Genomic DNA, 23,371 nt, shown 5'->3' with positions numbered 1-23,371 from the left:
GTTCCGTCCCACTGCCAGCCTCTAGCAGCTCATGTTTTACCGGAAATAATCGTACAGCTGTATCTATCTTTTATAAATGTGATCAAACTAAATACTCTTTGAAAATACGACGTGTGCAATACTACTGTATAGGTACTCAAGATTAATATGAGATTGGCAGAAACTGCGTGTGATACCTGATCTTTACGCAAGGTTTCACATTTAACCGAAAGGGGTCGCTGTACCTTAGGTGAGGGGTCGCTCTGCTTCAGTTTGCCATTCTCTTTGCCATTTGACTCCAGAGGTTTGGACTCATAGCATGTGCCTTCTATAAAGGCGATGTAATCATTGTAGGAGCAGGTGGGACCAGCCAGAATCCCCATGAAATTACAGTTATAGCTCAGATACTCCAGCAGGCTGGGCATCTTTCTGCACAGGAAACATAAAAGACATATGATAACTCATCATGTAAACATACTGTACATGTAATAAAAACACGCACAATGTCAAGCAACAAAATATGGTTTGGAATTAAAGGGAACGTTCACCCCAAATTTTTAATTCTGTCATCTTTTACTTTAGTTGTTCCAAACAAAACATTTGGAAGAATGTTTGTAACCAAACATTTCTGGGGCACTATTGACTATTATAGTAGGAATAAAAACTATTATGGTAGTCAATGGTCACACCAAAACTCTTTGGTATCTCACATTCTTCAAAATATATTTTTTTGTTTAACATATTGAAATTCATACAGGTTTCGAACAACATGAGGGTGAGTAAATGATGATATACTGTAATTTTCATTTCTGGGGGGGTTAAGGTGGGATTAAGAAACAACTAATAACATTGTGTCATTGGTTTAGTTTAGTAAGCTTTTAATATTGAGATATAACTTGAGCCGTCAGGTACAATTTAACAGGAAATGTCCGTTTGACATCATATGATTCAACTCACAGAATTAAAAGAACAAAGTAAACTGCAACTTTAAGTTTCAGGGTTGACAATACAGAGGCTAAAGTTACTGCAGCTTTAATTTCAATTAATGTATTAAAAACAGTGATAAACAACAGTATTTAACTAAACATTTCAAGATGTTTAATAGGAATCACTTAATAATCACAAAATAATAAAAAAACATGTTATGTAGTATTTTGTCACCCTACACCTTTTTACTGGCTAAATAAACAAAATATGTGTTTTTTCAGTTAGGGACTCGCCAACACTGTAAGGAACTGAACCAAAGTTTTCCAGTGCTAAAGGACCAGTTCACCCAAAATTTAAATTCTGTGTTTATTTACTGAACCTCAAGTTGTTCCAAATCTGTATTACCATAGTAGGAACAATTGCTTTATAAATTTCTAAAAGATATTTTGAAGATTTGTAATTCCAATGTAATTTTTGTATGGTATCCAATGTATGGTAGTCAATGGCGGCCAAGAACTGTTTGGTTACAAGCATTCTTCCAAATATCTTTCTCTGAGTTCAACGGAACAAAGCAATTTACACAGATTTGGAACAACTTGAGGATGAGTAAATTGTGATCTTGATAAAAACAAACTGTCAGTAACGGAACTGTTAAAACTCCAGCTTGTCTAGCATTCATTTAGGCTTAATAATTGTGTATACACATCGCTAATGTGACGTAATTTAAGGTAGATGAAATGCACATGATTAGAACACAGCTCATTCACTTTAAATATTGGGAAAAACCGGTTACATATTAATCTTGGGTCTTATTACCATATTTCATAATATTTATAATGCACAACAGTGTTATTTGTTTTACTATCTCACATACATGTTTTACTGCTGTAATTGTTTTACCGGATTTATAAAAGAACATATTTTATTTTTGAAATTGTATAAAATTATAACAGATAATGTCATGAACGGGTGGTGAGACAAGAAGAGAGGACCCAAACGCAGACAGCGGGTAAGGGGTATTAACAAGACATTTATTAACAAAAATACAAAACAAAGACCCACGTGGGGGTAACAAAACAAAACAAAACAAAACAGGGGAATCTACAACAGGACAGGACAGGACTAAGACTAATTACACCTAACAAGACTAAGATTAACATAAACATGAACTACACTAGACTAGACTAGACTGCCACGGAACAGGCACTCACCATACAAGTGACACATACACGCACAATGAACCAGCACAGGACAGAGAACAAAGGGGCATTAAATAAGCAATCAAATCAAGAGGGGACAGGTGTGGGGCATGAAATCATTATGAGCAATAATGAGGCAAGGAAAGGGTGGGAATAGACAGAGACCGGAGAGAGAGAGTATGGAAGGCCAACAGGGCCAAAACTCCCTCCACATGAAACATGGGGTTCTGCCATGGCTCTGCCACAAGACCAAGAATGACAGATAAAGCCATTTCCCCAGTTAAAATTCTTTACTTTTTAGATAATATGTACATTAAGTAATTTTATCTTGGGTGTTTTGTTCAATGATTCAAATAAAACTCAGAAACAATCTCAACATGATGTGTTTTATTCTCGATTAATACGTCCACGTGTGGTTATTTTATTCTGTTGCTTGTCCTGCATATATCCCTAAAATATCACTGAACGTGGTGCCATCTAGTGGATTCTCCTGAATAACAAACTCAATTAATGTATATTTCACATTTCCTTATGACAACGATTAATTCGAAAGTATAACTATAGAGATATTAAGTACCTAGGGACATGATAAATTTGTACTCTACGTATATCGTAAACCATTAAAATTGAGAAATTGGGTTGAGAAATGTAAATGTGATTGTGCTTTTAATGCCGAAAAAGCTCAGCTCTCCCATTCACTTCTATGAGTTTAGTGGGCTTTTGCCCTATTTAATAAGGCGGTGCTGTTGACGTATCACAGCAGCGGAGCAGAGCGGCCAATGCCGCGTCTACACTGTAAAAAAATGCTGTTAAAAACAGCCAAATTCTGACAGTAATATACTGTTTTCTGTAAAAAGCGGTAATGTACTGTAGAAAGCAATGCATTCTGGGCAATATTTTGCATGATAAGCAACTGCTGTTAATTTACAAGCCATTTTCAACAGTAATCTGCAGTATTTATGCATTACGGGTTTTTACTGTTTTACGCAATGCATTGTGGGCTTTGTTTTTGAAGAAGTAAAATGGCGCTGATGTTTAATGTGAGTTTCAGTACGAGTTTGCCTGTCTGTGTTTGTGGTTCTCATGACTGGAATATATGTGGAAAATAGAAAAACACAAATTTAAGAGAAGAGAGATATTTCAATCTGACTGCAGTGAGGAGCATGCTGTTTTAAATCTGGACCGAGTTTGAGTATGATCGGTGTTCGTGGCTCTCATGATTGGAATATATGTGGAAAATTGTAATGACTGAAAAGTGGAAAACAGAAAAAACTCTTTTAAGAGGAAAAGAGAGGTATTTGAAACTGACTGCAGCGAGGAGCATGTTGTTTTAAAACTGGACCGGTGACGGGGTGAGCAGCACCTGACACAAACTTGTTCGTGGCACTTATGAAATTTCACATCCCTTAAGAAATCTGTTCTTTTAAAACTGGACTTGATAATTAAACTTTGACAACGCAATTTCCTTTAACCATATGTAACCGAGTTTGAGTTTGTATTCTTTTCTGCACTTTTTCTTACTCGCATACAAATGTTTACATTGCTTATACTTTGCTTATACTTATATATTGGATGATCTTGCTTATAAATAAATGTTCATATTATTTGCCTATTTCTGTTGCCTGTGTTTTTACTGCAGTAATTTACTGTGTGATTTTATTTTCTAACCTATTTTGGGGTACCCTTTTTGAATAAGAGTGTTGCCAAAATTACTCAAATTGGATTGTTTTTACCTCACCATATTTTAGAGTGTATTGTAAATGGAAATAATGACAGAAAAACTTCATATATTTTTTAACCGAATATGGCTATAAAGTAATTTAAAAGTATTCATTGAATTACAGTATATTGCTGGCATCTCTGCTGGCAAAATAAAGTTTGTCATTGTATTAAGTAATAAGCTGTAAATCAGTTTCACAGTATTCATACAGTAGAATTACAGAAAATTACTGTCGTCTCTGCTGCCAGTGTTTTACTGTAAATTAAAAAATACTGGAAAATTATGTTTTATATATTTACAGTAGAAAGCTGTAAAGCAACTTCACAGTATTCAAACCGTAGAATAACAGTAGATTACTGGCGTCTGTGGTGCCAGTAGTTTACCGTTATTTACAGATACATTTTTTACAGTGTAGGTATTTATTATGTCTATGGGTTTCACAATATTCTGAGTCACAAGGAATTTGTGGCCTTAGTGTCAACACTGTTCCAAACTTTACACTTTAGTTCTAGGGTGTGATTTGCGAGGCTTCCTAACCCCCACCCCACTCAGAATCCTGACAACTTCCTGTGTGGACACTGGCTCATCGCAATGTTCTGAGTCGAGTCTGCCAGTGATTTGGAGGTTTTAAAAGCAGCAATATTATGCTCAAGACAGTTGTGAAAGAATGTTGCGTTGTGTTTTGTATTCCTTATGTGTTTCAATTTGTCTCCCTCTGTTAGAGAAGTTTTTAAAAGGGATTTTTTTAATATTACAATAAATTGTCCCAGCCAGTCTGTACACGTGAATCACCTGAAATATTTTTGGAGATTCTGACCCAATAGGACTTTTGAGCGAGACGCCCTGAATATACAGTCTATAAATTTACATTATTATAACAGCGGGCACAAATGTGTTTTGTTCTTCGAATCAGGCAGACAGTAAATAAGTGATCTAAACCCACACAAACATACCTTACACACATACCTGACAGCAAGATACTTCTGACTGGGCTTAAGATGCTCCTCCCTTTTGGTCAAACCTGTGAAAAAAAATAAAACACAGGCAAACATATCAGACACATTTCCACAATACATTGCAAATCAGGAATGTGTTTTGAGAGATAGAAGTAAGGGTAATGTGAATTCAGATACAGCAAATGTATGTGAATGACGCCGATGTGATGCACAAAAATCACACTCACGCAGAAAGAACAAACAGAAGCTATAATCACACATATGTGGCAACACATTCAAGTTTGCTTGAACTTACAATTGTTAGAGGGCACAAGTCACACGTTTCATTGTTTTGGAAGTAAATAGAGACTGAAGCTTCTGTACATTCATGTTTGTTTACACGCTTCTCATAGCAACTGGTGGGTGCATATTTCCTCACGAGTTTGTTTAGAACAGAACAACTTTTGCTTTTGGGGTAATGTGTGATCCTCAGTTGCTTATTGTGTGATGTCCAGTCTTGTCTGTAGCCAGTCACAAAGCTGGCAACTGTGTAATGTCTAGTACTCACACAGTTAAAATTTAGTCAAATCAGTTTAGATTTTTTCAAAGTAGTGTAGTGTCCAGGGGTTTTCAAACTGCGTTCTGGGCGACCCCCGGGGGGCCTCCAGAAAGTTCAAAGGGGTCCCTAGAAAGTTTTCCAGGAAACCCCTTTACTGGGGTTTGAAAGGCTTCTTTGTAAAGCTGTCGTGAAACAAGATTTTTTGTAAACGTTGGAAACATAATAAGTGTAGCCAATTAATTAAGTTTGGAAACAATATGCTATCTTTATAAAATCACACTTACTATTTATCTAACGTAATATAAATGTTTCTTTGTACATAAAAATATATGGATGGGTGTATTTTAGGAAGGGGGTCCCTCACAAAAGGTTTATCATACAGTATACTGTATGGGGGTCCTTGGCATTATAAAGTTTGAAAACCCCTGTAACTAAAACGAAAACCCCTGACTAAAAGTAGCTACTTAAGAGTATTGCAGTGTTTATTTATATTTATTATAAATGGTTTATCCATGCAGGTCCTTGTTGTGCCCTCCTAATCTTACATCAAAAATATTAATGTCCCCCCTCCAAACGCCATCTTTTTTCTGCATTATGTATATTTTGGCCTGGGAGTGGGACTTCCAACATCCATCCAATCAATTCTGGAGAAACAAAATCCAGCTCCGCCCTTCATTTTTACTCATTCCAGAAGCCATTTCACTTAGATGTATGTAATAATTCAAAAGAAAACACCACCGCAACATCCGTTATGTGAAGATTTCTTCTTTTTTTATACCATGTTTTGACGTTTTTCTATCGAGTTAATAGCTTAGCCCAAAATGTTACATTTGTTTGTTTGTGTATGCACATGTAGCATTCATCCTAATTTGACACGTTCAATAATTTATTATTTCATTTAAAAATGTTAAAAGTATGACTTAAAAAAGATAGTGCGACCATTGTAGCTTTAATGTAATCAGATATAGTAAGCTTGTAGTGCTTGCAAGCTTAAATCTTGACACCGTTTCAGACTAGCTTTCCAAACACTAGTTAAATGACAGTGAAACATGTTTTTATTAGCTGACTGTAGATGTTAATTAAGAGTCTGTCTGCTGTGATGTGTTCTGAACGCTGAGCCGTTCTGCTTCAGTCCGGGGTGTGATTTGTGCTGAGCTATTGAAGTAAACGAATCAAGGCATTATTCATTCATTACACCTATTGTACTGACAGCTAGATTAGTTCCTCTATCAACTCCTGTAGCCCCACTGGCTGCTGGGAAATTGTGCATAACTCGCAGTGTAATGTACGCACACACAATCATGTTCTTCTTCCTTAAAGTGGAAATTTCTGTTTGACTGTAAAAATGACTTTATTACACATCTGAAAACTATGCTGGGCCAGTCAGTGATCTTATTTGCAGTCACACTGCAGTCGCACTGTTTAACTGGGCACTCGGCCAATCGCAGATAAAACGATAGCGGTTTACTCAAATGTTTCAAGCCAGTCATTATTTACCCTAAAGGTCTTTGCACATATAGTCCGAAATTTTCATATGCGTATTTTCGTATTTGGAGCTTGTTTGTATGGTGTCTCTGAATTGTCAAAACACCTTTCAAAATCTTTGCTACGGATGCGAAAATCGAACCCAGTCCGAATTTTTTTATGACGGACGAAAATATCGGAGGCAGTGTGTAAATGTGGTTGACACAACGTGAGGTCGTATTTATTTTTTAACGTGTGAAAATTTCGGATGCAAATTCAGGGCTTGACATTAAGTATTGTCATGTGGTTGTCCTTCGGACAAGTACATTTGTCATTCACTTGTCCGACTACAAAAATTACTTGTCCAAAGATAAAAAAAAGATATTTCATTTGAATTATAATATAATATAATCAATATAATTGTTTCGGATTTAGATTGGTCAAGTTTGCTTCTAAGCATTTTAACTAGTGTCTGCTTTGGCCGCCTGAATTTGTTTATAGGCCGTTACTCTCCGTGACTGCTATAAACCAAAGGCAAGCAGTAATTATTATTAGTTTTAAGGCTGTAAGTTAACTTTTTTTGCACATAGCACTGGTGCTAGAGTGGTTTAAAGTTTGGTAGCACAGGCAGAAATGTGCAAGTGTAGTTCATTATGAATAGGCAGATAACTGACAAAAGACATTAATGTTACATACAGATGGATAAATTAGGGCCATATCATTTTTAGATTACCTAAATTTGTTTTAATATTTCTAAGTTCTGTGTTTTTCCTTTACTATACAATAGTGGTATATTAGTCCACATAAATTATTGTAGGATACTATAGTGTTTACTATAGTAAACTGCAGTAAAATTCTTACTTTATTGTTTTTGAACTTTAATTTAGTATACAGTGTTTATCAATTTACTACAAGGGCACTTCAATTTTCAATAGCAAATACTATAGTACACTACAGTATTTTTTGTCTGAATGTTTAATTTAACGGGACTTTTATTTTGACGGGTCTTCGGTAAGACGCTTGTTTGCAGATAGCTTCACTCAAACAGTAAAACGTTCGTAAAATAAACTCTCATAGCAACTCTGGAGATGAAGTTCATGTGTTCATATCCTCATACAGTGCAGACGCAGATAAATCCTCGACCATCACTCGTGTTGTATGTTAAACTGTGCACATAATTCACTCAGACACGCAGAACAGCCAGATGACATTTAAATAACAGGATTCCGCGTCCGCATGGACTCGCGTGATTATTGTCACACACAAACAAGCACAACCACGACAAACACGCAGCTCTGTCTAATGCACATATTCTTATTATTCTACATATATGTCGCACTGTTTTTTTTTTCCAAGTTACTTGTCCGGTCGGTCAAGTAAAATTCTCTCTCACTTGCCCATACAAAACATTCACTTGTCCCGGACAAGCGTTAATGTCGAGCCCTGAAATTTCAGATTCTATGTGCAATGGGCTTAACACGTATGACATGTTTTTAAGCTTATACTGGTCATGCTTTTATATATAATGTAAGTGAAGGAGGACTGGGGGTGTTAAGATCTAAAATGAGAATAAAAAAAAAGTGGTCCTAGTGTTAGTGAATAAAACGAATTGTTGCAAACAAATGATTCAAACTAGTTCAATGAACTGACTCAAAAAACAATTTGTTAACAAATGCGTTTCTTCAAATGTCTTCAAATTTATATCCGCTACCCACAGAACATTAAGTAAAATAGACCAAACAGAATTAGCTTTTGTCATAATTTCGGTGCTCATTTTCATTATACAATGTTTATACCATGGGGCTGTTGAATGCTTCAATCTGATTAGTTGACAAACATTCTTTGGGTATGCATTAACTTTCGGTAAATGCACACCTATGAAGGTGTTCCAGGTCTGCTGACCGCATTACAGTTCCGTATCACTTCGCCAAGTTTAAATAACAGAAAGTGTCAAGGACGGTGCGTGGTGAAGAACCCAAATGCAGGCAGGCAGTGAAGGGGTTAACAAATGACTTTAATACAAATAACAAGACAAAACAAAAACCCACGATGGGGGAAAATCAACTAAGGATAAATACAAAATAAAAACTTCCCACGAGGGGGCAAAACGTACAGACAGTATCTAAATAAAATTAAAATCCACAGACAGGGCAAAGCAACAGGAACACGGGCAAACACAGACACTAAACAACCATGTAAGCACATAAGTACACTTACACAGGACGCAGCAAAACACAATGACCACAACGTATGTAATACACGAGCACAGGACAAAGAAACAAGAGGGTATATATAGGGAACACAAACGAGGGATAACGACACAGGGCAGGTGTGGGTAATCAGACATGAGAGGAAAGCAATACAAGAAACGAGAGGGGCGGGGCTGATGACAAGACATGAGAAAACACATGAGATGTCAAAAAACAACATCTCATGGCTTTCTCACAAATAACCTAAGGCTTTGCCATGGCTCTGCTACAGGACCAAGAAAAACATGACTAAGGAAGCAGAGCCATGACAGAAAGGTTATGGTGTAGCGTACAGGCCATCACCTCAAACAGCACCCTGCTCTTGATCTGACGTTTATAATGTCAAACTTTACTGTTAATGTAAACGCGTGCACAGTTTCGTTTCAATAAACAAAGCATTTCAAAAACAATATAGAAATACATACACTGAAATCGAATAGATAAAATAACTAAATAGAAAAACAAAATTAATTAATAAACACTGATAGCCTACTGGTTCGTTTTCCTCTTCAACTGATAACATATATATATTTTGATAAACCTACTCTTTCAAAAGTTTGCGTGATTTTTTACTGCTGTGATACAAACAATATGAGGAATAAATAATATTATTATCACTGGCTTTTCTGTCACATTGCTGCAAACACACACCCACCACGTGGCTCAAGCTTCCGAGTCCGTTCGCTCTAAAGGATGCTTGAAATGAGATGCGCAAGAAAATAGTCCAACCATCAACAGCATTTTAAAGACGATAACATGACAAACGTTGAAGTTAAACATTTGAACAATGTCCTGTGGTGTGGTAACCGTGGTATAAGGGGAATAATTGACTCCGGTCTGTTCAATTATTCTAAAGTTAATGCACACCCGAGGTGTAACTCCGCTTCGTGCCGTGGCCGCATTACCACCTTGGGGTGTGCATTAACTTTTGAATAATTGAACAGCCTGTTGTCAATTATTCCTTACATATATTATATTATATGTGACCCTGGACAACAAAACCACTCATAAGGATACATTTTTTGAAATTGAGATTTATACAGCATCTAAAAGCTGAATAAATGAGCTTACCGTTGATCTATGGTTTGTTAGGACAGGACATCTTTCTATAGGACAAAATCATCTTTAAAGTCTATCAGAGGAGCTGTAGCAGGCCGTTGCTAAGAAGAAACAGGTTTGTTTTAACGCTATATGGGCTTACCGATTTAATGACGTTATGGAGAGTAGATGAACCCAAAAGCACAAATTCTAAGCTTTACATAGATACCAAACTTGAGTCCAGTAATTTCCATGTGTGTAGGCATGTTTCTGGCCATTTTTATTCGTGATTTTAATATATTTATGGTAAGAAATTTACAAAATATCTTCATGGAACATGATCTTTATTTAATATCGTAATATGATTTTGGCATAAAAGCAAAATCCATAAATTTGACCCATGCAATGTATTGTTGGCTTTTGCTACAAATATACCCGTGTGATTTGTGACTGGTTTTGTGGTCCAGGGTCACATATACACTGCCCGTCCAAAAAAAAGTCACACATTCTAATATTTGGACTGCCTTTAGCTTTGATTACGGCCCGCATTTGCTGTGGCATCGATAAGCTTCTGCAATTTTCAGAATGTCCATTTTTTCCCATCCAGAGTTGCATTCATTTTTCGCCAAGATCTTGTATTGATGATGGTAAAGTCCGACCGCTGCGCAAAGTCTTCTCCAGCACATCCCAAAGATTCTCAATGGGGTTAAGGTCTGGACTCTGTGGTGGCCAATCCATGTGTGAAAATTATGTCATGCTCCCTGAACCACTCTTTCACAATTTGAGCCTGGAATAACCTGGTCATTCAGTATATTCAGGTAGTCAGCTGACCTCATTCTTTGGGCACATAACGTTGCTGAACCTAGACCTCCAATCCTATGGGAGGCTCTTACCTATTTGCTTAGTTAAATCCAGGTGGTGACTTTTTTTTGGACGGGCATTGTATATTGTTATTATGACAGATATGACAGATATGACAGTTTTCATTTTTAGCTGTAGTATCTCTTTCGCACACTCAGAGGAAGGAAAGTCTGCTAATCCTGAAGCCGTCCAGTCTCCACGGTCCTTTATCAATGAGCCAGATCATCTGAATTATGCCGTCATAATGAGAATCGCTGTAAACACATCTCGGCAAGTTACATAAGAGGCCATAGTGAGAAGAATGAGGTGAACGTGCTTTATGATGTGAAACATTCAGTTGGCAACCCAAAGAGCTCTGGCCCACTCACCAGAGCGCAGAGCCAGCAGCGTAAATCAATGACATACGAGGACACAGTGCATCGAGAGGGTTCAAATACTGTTATGTAATAGACAGAGCCTTTAACACTGGTATGGTAACAAACAGTAGATTTGCATTTCCTGCAGGAAATACCAGTGCTTGCAGGGCAGCAAAAGAATGGAGTTATAGTTATTGGTTGGATTTGGTTTTATGGAGTCTTCATTGCTACCACATGCAGAGAATTTTGTCCTTCTAACTTTGCGGTAAGTTTGGGGAGGCCTTTCTCGGTCTCAGCATGACAATGACGAGGCCCACAAAGACACTGATATAGAAGAACCTGACTGGCATACACATAGTCCATTGAACACCTTTGGGATCATTTGGCCTCACTAATGCTCTGAATAGAAGCAAATGGATGGCCGGGATGGCCGCTAATTTTTTGATGCTCAATGAAAATAAGACTGAGATTATTGTCTTTGGCCCTAAGAAGCAATAGGTGATTCAATGTATAAGTTCAACGCACCTGGGAGGTTTTATGAGACCCCATGTGAAAGATTTAGGCTTTGTCCTGTATAGTGAACTAAAGATGGACAAGCAAATGAACACAGTAGTGAGATCTTGTTTTTTTCATTTATGTTTATTGGCGAAGACTAAACCATCGCTATCATTTTCTCTCGAATGGATTACTGTAACTCCCTTTACTTTGGAGTTGACTGTGGTGCATTGGGGCGCCTACAAAGAATCCAGAATGCAGCAGCGAGAATGATTAAGTCAGCAGAAAAGCATGACTCTGTTACCCCACTGCTTGTCTCATTAAATTGGTTGCCGGTACGACGCAAAATTATTTATAGGACTCTCACTTTCGTTTATATGGCTCTTCATAATCTTGCCCCTGCGTATTTGTCTAATTTGGTATCAGTTTATACTCCCACGAGATCTCTGAGGTCTGAAAATCAACACCTCCTGTGTGTTCCTAGGACAAAATACAAACACAGGGAGATAGAGCCTTTTCAGAAGCAGGTCCAAAACTGTGGAATGATCTCCCTCTCATTATTAGATTTGTCAACTCATTACCAGTCTTCAAATCTATGTTGAAAGCACATCTTTTAAAAACAAATGAAGAGTTGTTGTGATGCAGGTTAGCTTACTCAAATTGTGCACATGCTGTTATGTGTTCTGTTGTTGTTTATTTGTGAATTTTTTCTGTTTTTGTATGTAATCTTATTGAGATCTTGTGAAGCACTTTGGGCAACCTGGTGTTGTATTAAACTGTGCTATATAAATAAAAAAAATCCTTACAGTGTAAAGAATTCTCACGAGAGTAGAAGCTGATGTTGTAGCAAAGAGAGAGATTAAACCCTATGGCTTATAAATGAAATATTTATAAAGTTTACATACATCTACAAACCAAAGTCTGAATGAAGTCTGAAAATTTGGGGTTCGAGTTTAGGAAAGTCTTTGACTATTGACGATTCTGAATGGAAAAAATGTAAATGTGTAAAATTGTTACATACCGTCATGAATCTCAAAGGCCAAACTTGTGATCTTCTGTGTGATGACCATCATGGGCCTTGAAAGAAAGAGAAAATTAGATTTTGTAGTAGGAGTTTTTTCTTTACTAGGAGGTTAACTAGTCCAGTGGTTCTCAAACTGGGGGCCCCAAAATGGATCCAGGGGGGCCACAGTTCCCTTTCAGTCACTCTCTCGACGTTGTGTTGAGACAGACTGGGGTTTGATCTTGAGAACCTATCATCTCCGAGAGGAATTGGTCAGACTTCTCCCTGCACGGGTGAGGTGCTGTGTGCAACGGACACGCAGTGTCGGGGCACTGGACTCGGGGTGGCAAATCAACTGCCTAGAGTTGCTGGCTGTCCTTGGCACTGAGGAGGTTTCAACCTCTTGTCCAGGACAAACACGTGCTGGTCCGGTCGGACATCATGACTGCCGTGGCGTACATCAATCATCAAGCGGCATATGCTCACGGCAGAGGTAGCAATTCGCCCGTTGCCTCCTTCTCTGGAGTCAGCAGGTGATGAAGTCCCTGCGAGCTACCATTATCCCGGGCAACCTGAACCAGACAGCCGCTGCACTTTCTCATCAGGGGACGCTCCTTTGAGAGTGGCGACTCCATCCCCGCGCAGTCCGGCTTATATGGGGGTGGTTCGGCCAGGTGCAGGTGGACCTGTTGTCTCCCCGGACTCAACCCATTGCCCGCTTTGGTATTCCCTGTATGAGGGTTCCCTCGACATGGATGCCTTAGCCTACAGCTGGCCGCGGGACAAGCGGAAGTATGCCTTCGCTCCAGTGAGCCTCCTTGCACAGCTCCTGTGCAAGGTCAGGGAAGAGGGACATCAAGTGCTGTTAGTTGCGCCTTACTGGCCCAACCAGACTTGGTTCTCAGACCTGGTGGCTCTGATGACAATCCCCCCCTGGCCAATTCCCCTGTTGGAGGACCTTCTGTCGCAGGGGAAGGGCACGGTGTAGCACCCCAGGCCAGACCTCTGGAACCTCCATGTCTGGCCCCTGGACGGGACGAGGAGAGTCTGAGCGGCTTTCCGCCGGTGGTCGTTGAGACTGTCCTGCAGGCTAGAGCCCCTGCCACTAGGCGTTTATACGCCTTTAAATGGTGCCTCTTCTCGTCCTGGTGTTCCATCCATCACGAAGCATTGGCAATATTGGTAGCAGACCGGGCGGAGCGGTCTGTTATACCGAGTCTGGTAGTGGAAGAGTCACCCCTATTCAGGTGGACCCCTATACTTGGACTATTGCCCCATACGTAGTGACTCCCCTGCAGGGTCGTCCCGTATGTTGACTTCCTCACTCTCGGTTCCCCTATCGGTGACCTCCCTCCCAGTGGGTCAACCCACCTGGGTCGTGTGGTCCCTACTCGAGCTCGCGCATCATATCCCATGTAGATCTCCCCGCTGGTGAGACCATGCTGGTGTCTCCACATGTAACCTCCCCTTGCGGTAGGATGTGGTCTCCGTAGCACACTCTTTCAGTAGAGAGAGCAGTGCTTCCCAGTGTTTCCTTACAGTACCGGGCGGCTATCTCGCTAAAATAGTGAACAACGCCACCACCCGTGACGGCCGTCGGTACGAGCCTCTCAAAGTATCTTACTAGTTACCGATCCCACTGGAGGATTACGTCTCACAGTAGCGCTCACTTGTGACTCGCTAGTCCAGTCAGTGTCGCTCTGCTTGAGCTCGTGATACGGCTCAGCACCGTGGCATGTCGTATAGGACCACAACGTCGAGAGACCGACTGAAAGGGAAATGTTGTTTCTTCCTGCCACGACGCTTCGCCGGCCCACTGCAGCGACCAGGAGATGTCTCTCAGTTTCCTCAGCCCAAAAGATGAATGAATGGGTGCCGCCATCTCCTTTTATACCCGTATGCACCGGGCGGAGACTGGCGTGCGCGTGCCATTCACCAAGTTCATTGGCATTTTTAAATTCCTCTCGGAGATGATAGGTTCTCAAGATCAAACCCCAGTCTGTCTCTCAACACAACATCTCGTTCCCTCCATCAGGGAACAAAGGTTACAGTCGTAACCGAGACGATTTTGTGGCATTATATGAAATATAGAAATTTATCATGAATTATTTGCAATCATCATCAGAAAAATTAGATCACCAACCAAAAGTATTGATGTTCCAGCATTGTACAACAGAATTTGTTTTTGGTTTTATTAAAATTCTAAGTTTAAGATTATAAGTACGTATTTATACGGGGGGCCGCAAAGCGAGACACTCTACACAAGTGGGCCGTCTAATGGAAAAGTTTGAGAACCACTGAACTAGACATCCTCCAACTGACTAGTCAATTTGGGAGGTCGAATAGTTTATCCGTTTTAGCTTTAGCTATTTTTAGCTGTGGTGATTGAAAAGAAATTAATTTAGAAATGCAACTTGGAAGATGCAACGAAGATGATTCGCTGATGCTGTCTATGGAGGACCGGAAGAGTCGTGTGTAAAGTAATAAAGCATTTCATTGTTTAATAACTAATTCTTCAATAAAAATAGGCATTAATTCATTTGTTTACAACTTCGTTTATTTATCCAAAAATAAATAGGTGAAATGACAAAGTCATTCATTATTTAATGTTTTAATGGGCAATAAAAACGTGATTATAAAATAATTAATACATGAAATATTAATCCATCAATAAATACTTCAAATTAAAAAGGGAATTTAAAAAAACAATATAAAACAGTCAATAAGTACATCATTTTAAAGTGCATTAATGAATCCCCAAATAAATAGTGGAATTTCAAAATGTATTTGAAAATGCAATTTAAAAAAAAAAAAAATCTAAAAAAAAAATCTTAAAAAGAGGAATAAATAATTGGATTTACAAACTCAACTACGAATACGGGTTTTAATCGGCCATTGAAAAGGCGATGCCGTTTACCGTTTGCATTTCCATTTCCCCGCTGCTTTTCCTTTTCTGATTTGCTATTCGATTAGCTCAGTCCTTTAGCTTTTCGTTTTAGCCTCTCTGTTTAGCATTTCCCTGACATTTTGGGGCCTTGCATTGCTAAAACGAGGTTAAACAATACAAATTAGCTATGGCGAGAGAGATGTAACAAGCTCTCTGATTGGCTAGTTCCTTGTACGTCATGTTCAGAGGTATGTTAGATGAGCAATGGAGAAGAGGATAGACCTGTTCACTGCACGTGTTACCAGCGCTGGCTTTTACTCTAACAGAAATCATAGAAAAGGAAACTTATTGTTAGAACAGGTTAGAACATTCACACTGCACGTGGAAGCAGCAGTGCTGCGGTCATTTTGGCACCGAGTCTATTTTTGCTGTATTTGTATTTATGTTATTGTATGAGACTCATACTATGAGTGAGGTGAAAACGATTGCATCACACTATCAATAATCTAAGTGAACTCTCCATCTCAATATAACATTCAGAGAAACAAATAAAACGGCTGTCATCACGCTGTCAATAATTTTCTTCTGCTGAGCAAATCCTCGTCTTCGGTCTTTATCCTCATGTGTTTTACTAACATTCCCATGTACTGTATGTCGTGTGCTGAGGTATGTCAGATGAGCATAGTCGTATTTTGCCAGTGGGATAGGTGGGACGTAAATGTACATGTCCCCACCAACTTTTAGAAAACAAATTTTTGCGGAAGGTGTGTCTTTTTTACAGGCCATTAACGTCTAAAACTCGTGGAAAATGCAGGATGCGCCGCTTTCTCTACTTGCCAAAGCACTCACCATCCATTGCTCGCACTCGCTGTGAGTTTTCTTTTCTTCAGGTGCGTCTACTACTCTATATTTGAATGCCCTGGCCGCGCATCTGCATAAAAAAAACTTGAGTGCGAAATGATGCGAGTAGAAGTAGACCTGTTTGTTGTTTACTGCTTGTACCACTAGAACAGTGTGCTCGGATGTTGTTTAAAACACATGAATTAAAGCTTTTCCGGATTATATAGATAATACAACAGATTTTATCCGTGTACTGTGAATTATAGTCATCATCACATTTTATCTGTTGCAATGAAAGAGAAGGATTTGCTCAGTTTCGATTGTCAGCATGATGCAGTCGTTTCCCTCAGCACCGGTGGGCCACTGCTCATGAGCAGACCGGTGGAACCGGAACGCGAGGGTGTGTGTGGTGTGCTGCTCTTGGAGAAAATGTCCAGGGTCACTCTATAGTCCCAGCTCTGCCCTCACACATAGACAGTACACAGTAGCATCTACTGTATGGTGTATGTTTGCGGTTTCATAAAAAATAATCATTATTTTAGGAAGTCATAATGGCGGTTTAAAACACAACAGACATCAGTTACATGCTTTAATGGTAAAGATGTTACTTTTCGCGTGAATCCATAAGCATTTTGGCCATAAGCACTGTAACGTATGTCACTTTAACTGCGCGTAAGCAGCGCAGCAAAAATAGACTCGCTTCCAAAATGACCGCAGCACTGCTGCTTCCACGTGCAGTGTGAATGTTCTAACCTGTTCTAACAATAAGTTTCCTTTTCTATGATTTCTGTTAGAGTAAAAGCCAGCGCTGGTAACACGTGCAGTGAACAGTTCTATCCTCTTCTCCATTGCTCATCTAACATACCTCTGAACATGACGTACAAGGAACTAGCCAATCAGAGAGCTTGTTACATCTCTCTTGCCATAGCTAATTTGTATTGTTTAACCTCGTTTTAGCAATGCAAGGCCCCAAAATGTCAGGGAAATGCTAAACAGAGAGGCTAAAATGTAAAGCTAAAGGACTGAGCTAATCGAATAGCAAATCGGAAAAAGAAAGGCAGCGAGGAAATGGAAATGCAAACAGTAAAAGAAATAGTCTTTTAAATGACTGATTAAAACTTGTATTCGTAGTTTAATTTGTAAATCCAATTATTTATTCCTCTTTTTAAATCGCATTTTCAAATACATTTTAAAATTCCACTATTTATAAAGGAATTCATTAATGCACTTTAAAATGATGTACTTATTGACTGTTTAATGTTGTTTTTTAAGTCCCTTTTTAATTTGAAGTATTTATTGATGGATTCATATTTCATCTATTAATTATTTTTATAATCACGCTTTTTATTGCCCATTGAAACAATAACTAATGAATGACTTTTTCATTTCACCTATTTGTATTTGAAAAAATAAATAAAGTTGTAAACAAATGTATTAATGCCTATTTTTATTGTAGAATTAGTTATTAAACAATGAAATGCTTTATTACTTTACATATGACTCTTCCGGTCCTCCATAGCTGTCAGCATGCTAACGATAACTGTCAGCATGACAAAGCTGCATTTCTAAATTCATCTCCTTCAAAGCATCACTATCTGCCGCCTTTAACAACACATTCAGGACGATTACTGTCGGATCACCCGCTGTGAATCATGTTCCAGTTATTATGCATAATACACAAGCTTTCTTTCTCTGTGAGGACTGACTGAATAGTGAGAGGACTGACGGTGAGAGACACTCAGATATTCAGAGATCTTATATACAGGATGCATTCGTCTATTTGTAAGTGTATGTTAGAAATCTATAGGATGTATATTGCTGCTTTCCTTCTGAAACCTTGTATCTCCATATTTTGTGTTGTTTTTTGCCATACATCAATATCAATAGTCACCCTTTACAATATATTTGTTGCTGGGTTTTGCAAATATTAAAAAGTGCTTGCCAACCTTGACAACACAGTAACCATTGGAAAAGTACAGTGTTTTTTCCATTTCCTCCAAAACAGCGAATTTGGACATCCCAGGCTTCAGATATGTAAGTTTAACAGTTCTCTGATAATTCTCAGATCTATCAGCTCAAGCTGTTCATCCCCTCATTGCTATCATTTATTATTTAAACATCCTCACTGACCATGTCTCCATGCACTCTTAAAGGTGGAGTTCACCGTAACCCAGCTCCCATCCCTATTGAAACTGCTTCAAGGTTCAAGAGCTGCGATTCTGGACAACTTTGATCCTGGAATAAACCTGCTGCTAAGCTCATAACTGTTTTTTCATAACTGAATACCAGCGTACTTGAACCAGATCATACTCAGGGACATTAAATAATAGAATATGTACAATAGGGGTGTTACAATACCATGATTATTGATATCATGTTATCAATATCATACTATATACTGTTTGATATTGAGTGGTATTGAGTGTAATCATTGACCAAAAAGCGAGAAAACACAAAATAAACCAAATTAGAGGTCAATTTGATTGATAGCATCATTTATACAAAATTCAACAGATATCGCAATAATGTTAGATTGTGAATCTTTGGACATGATAAAAGTGTAGTGAAAACCTGATATCAATAAAGCCCTAATGTACCATATTTTCTCTTTATTTTCAGTTTGTGGGTGGTGAGATATTTGCAAACACATAATTAGAAGTAGGATGAGGTCATAGCTGTATTTTAATAAGCTTTATTGTAAAAAACCTACCCTGTGAAGTCTGCTGAGTACATGCCATAGTCAAACACATATACTCTGGTGATCTGGCAGAAACTGAGGTATCCCAGGGTAACCACAAAGCAGTACCTATGAAGAAAAAATAGGCAGCACACTTGAAAAAAACATTGCTTGAAATAAAATACTGGGAATTCTGCAGATGTACTACATTAAAATGTCTGAACAACCATTTTCATAGAAAGGCACAAACAGGTTTTCAAAAGGCAACGTTACATCATGTCTACACTGGACCCGGCACGATGCGACAAAAGACAATAGACCGCATTAGAACCCATAATAATTAAACATTTTGTCCACACTGGATGCGGCGCAACGGGACAATCCCATTAGAACAAGCCATGTAGAGACGGTGTCAGGTTTAGTTGTGCCGCTAGTGTTACCAAACATGTTCTAACTGCAAAAATATAATATAGTATAAATATACACTGAACAAAATTATAAACACAACACTTTTGTCTTTGTCCCCATTTTTCATGAGCTGAACTCAAAGATCTAAGACTTTTTCTATGTACACAAAATAATTGTTCACAAATCTGTCTAATTTTGAGCTTTCCTATAGCTCAGTGGTTAGAGCATGCACTAGCAATGCCAAGGTCATGGGTTCGATCCCAGGGGATTGCACATAGTCAGAAACAAAGTGTATAATACAATGTATTATCGCTTTGGATAAAAGCGACTGCCAAATGCATAGATGTAAATGTAAATCTGTGTTAGTGAGCACTTCTCCTTTGCCGAGATAATCCATCCACCTCACAGGGGTGGCACATCAAGATGCTGATTAGACAACATGATTATTGCACAGGTGTGCCTTAGGCTGGCCACAATAAAAGGCCACCCTAAAATGTGCAGTTTTACTGTATTGGGGGGGTCCGGGGATCCGAAAACCAGTCAGTATCTGTTGTGACCACCATTTTCCTCACGCAGTGCAACACATCTCCTTCGCATAGAGTTGATAAGGTTGTTGATTGTGGCCTGTGGAATGATGTTCCACTCCTCTTCAATGGCTGGGTTAGGGTTAGGGTTATGGCTCACCCACTCGACTGCCATCTGCCCTGTACAGTGAAAACAGGGATTCATCCGTGAAGAGAACACCTCTCCAAAGTGCCAGACACTATCGAAAGTGAGCATTTGCCCACTTAAGTCAGTTACAACGACGAACTGCAGTCAGGTCGAGACCCCGATGAGGACGACAAGCATGCAGATGAGCTTCCCTGAGACGGTTTCTGACAGTTTGTGCAGAAATTCTTTGGTTATGCAAACTGATTGTTGCAGCAGCTGTCCAGGTGGCTGGTCTCAGACGATCTTGGAGGTGAAGATGCTGGATGTGGAGGTCCTGGGCTGGTGTGGTTACACGTGGTCTGTGGTTGTGAGGCCGGTTGGATGTACTGCCAAATTCTCTGAAACGCCTTTGGAGACGGCTTATGGTAGAGAAATGAACATTCAATTCACGGGCAACAGCTCTGGTGGACATTCCTGCAGTCAGCATGCCAATTGCACACTCCTCAAAACTTGCGACATCTGTGGCATTGTGCTGTGTGATAAAACTGCACATTTTAGAGTGGACTTTTATTGTGGCCAGCCTAAGGCACACCTGTGCAATAATCATGCTGTCTAATCAGCATCTTGATATGGCACACCTGTGAGGTGGATGGGTTATCTCGGCAAAGGAGAAGTGCTCACTAACACAGATTTAGACAGATTTGTGAACAATTTTTGAGAGAAATAGGCCTTTTGTGTACATAGAAAAAGTCTTAGATCTTTGAGTTCAGCTCATGAAAAATGGGGGCAAAAACAAAAGTATTGCGTTTATAATTTTGTTCAGTGTATAATTTGCATCCTACAAAAACAGATTCACGTGGGGTAAAGAGTGAGAGAGGGTGTTTTATTTTATCGTTGTCTGAAGCGAGAGATCAGAACATTATCAAACCATATTTGATCGGCTTATTAACTTTCCGCAATGCGATTAAGATGCTTCTTCAAAACTAAAGATAACAGGACTGAAAGCTATCAAAGTTATCAAAGACTCAAATGATGTTGAGCAGGGCTTCAGTTGAGGTAAAAACCAACAGAACATTTTCAGCCACTGACAAACTGTGCAAAGTCTGCAAGCCCTTAGCATTGTGGATTCTGTCTTTGCCTCTCAATGCTGCGAGTGGGACTGTAGATATGTTAAATCAGCTTTGTTAGAGGCAGTGACTGCTCGGCTTACACACTGATGCTCTTTATCAGAGCTCTGAGCATCACTGTGTGTGCTATCAAAGACCTTTTTCTGTTCATAGATTCTGTGGGAAGATTGTGCAAGGGTTGTCGCCTGGATGCACAGAGATGGTACAGTTGGAAACTGGACTCTGAATTTTTCTGTAGAACAGGGGTGGACATATAGGAAGGGGATATACAGGAACATGAACAACTTAATTGTCTATTCTTCTGACAAGGAATCGACAAGGAATGTTAAGCTTCCAAAGCAGGGGCCAGTTGCATAAACAAAGCCACTAAGTTAAGACTGTCTCTTAACAACTAGTCTCACTGACTAGCAATTAGTTAGGACTAATACGTTTTTAGATTTTAATTAGACCCATCTACATTTTTATGTGAATGACTTTAAGAAGTTATGACCAGTTTTGAAGAAAATAATTGGATGAATAACTTGTAAGACTAGTCTACCGGCCCCAGGTTTTAAAAACACTTTATGGCTAAAAGGTCCATAAACTCAAGTATAGCTCACATACCGCATTGTTGTTGCAGCTACCTAGTTATATAGATATGGGTCCAGTTGCAAGAAACCCCTTAAGTTACGAAAACCCTTAATTCTAATTGTAACAGTATTGTCACTAAGGGTTTTCTTATCTTAAGAGGTTTCGTGCAACCGGGCCATGAACCTAAATTAAGTTAAACTGGCACACCATGTCACTTCATACACAACAGTTTGTAAATTAAAGTGATAGTTCACTCAAAAATGAAAAATCTGGCATCATTTACTCACCCTTTTGTCATTTCAAACCTGTTTGACTTTCTTTTTTCTGCAGAACACAAAATTGTTTAAGATATTTTGAAGAATGTTGGTAACCAAACAATGGCAGTACCCATTCACTTTTATTGTATGGACACAAAACCAGTGCAAGTGAATGAGTACAGCTGTTGTTCGGTTGAGTAAATTATGACAGAATTTTCATTTTTGGGTGAACTATTCCTTTCAAGGATCTCTTTCTTCATGCTATTAATGTCCCAATTGAGCAAACCCACATAGTATGCAAAGCAAAAGGCTTGAAAACCCTCTGACAAGAAACGCTTTAATAAAGCTTTCCAACAAACACAATAACAAGAACCACTACATTTTATGTGTAAAAGATTCACAAATTGATTTTTAAAAAATGCTACAAAAATACAGAGCATGTCCCCTTTAAATCTTGCAAAACCATACTAGGCAGGATGTTAACAGACATTAAGTTAACAAATCACAGGGTAAGAATGACACATGATGATGTAGTTATTTGAGCCTTATTTACAGTAAGCGTCACACAGAATGTTTCCCATGTGAGCTTTACCAATAATAGTTATCAAGTGAACAAGGCAACCACAGCAACAAACCAAAAACAAATATAGTGAGCAGATCCCAGTGATTATATAAACAGCACGGAACATCTAAACCTGGGCCAAAAATGTGATGTGCGCACACAAATCCTTATCACAGTCACACACTGACTTCTCAGCTCCAGCCTGTATTCTCATGGAGCTCAGATTAAGTGTCAGAAAAGAGAACCCCAAGTTAACACTGAACACCAAAGACATCCTGTGAAGATTTCACCAGATTTTAAATTTAAGGACATTTTCGGATCTTAAAGGTCCAGTGTGTTTTTTTTGGAGGATCTGTTGACAAAAATGCAATATAATATACATAACTATGTGTTCAGAGGTGTATAAAGACCTCACATAATGAAGCGTTACGTTTGTATTACCTTTGAATGAGCCATTTCTATCTACATACACCGCAGCTCCCCACATGGAATCGGCATGTTGTTTATACAGTAGCCTCCTTCGGCAAAGAAGGGAAAACGTGACAACATCTTAGTCCTGTGTCAGCCACCATAGTGCTCCGAAGGGGAGGGGGTAGGGGTGGAGTGA

The 23,371-nt window shown here is 38.9% G+C and overlaps 1 protein-coding gene across 1 annotated transcript in view; it reads right to left on the bottom strand.

The window, feature by feature from the left end:
- mboat2a (membrane bound O-acyltransferase domain containing 2a) overlaps window positions 1–23,371 on the bottom strand; it is an 85,166-nt gene that overhangs the window by 10,349 nt on the left and 51,446 nt on the right. Inside the window, exons 4-7 of the mRNA XM_057343348.1 lie at window positions 19,223–19,318; window positions 12,804–12,859; window positions 4,792–4,846; window positions 225–408 (exon numbers count right to left, since the gene is read on the bottom strand). Coding sequence (XP_057199331.1) covers window positions 225–408; window positions 4,792–4,846; window positions 12,804–12,859; window positions 19,223–19,318 — 391 coding nt within the window. The remainder of the gene's footprint in view (window positions 1–224; window positions 409–4,791; window positions 4,847–12,803; window positions 12,860–19,222; window positions 19,319–23,371) is intronic.

This window comes from Triplophysa rosa, linkage group LG10, assembly GCF_024868665.1.
Source record: "Triplophysa rosa linkage group LG10, Trosa_1v2, whole genome shotgun sequence".
Lineage (NCBI taxonomy): Eukaryota > Metazoa > Chordata > Actinopteri > Cypriniformes > Nemacheilidae > Triplophysa > Triplophysa rosa.
The sequence above is the reverse complement of the archived record's forward strand: the minus strand, read 5'-3'. Positions and strand labels throughout refer to the sequence as shown.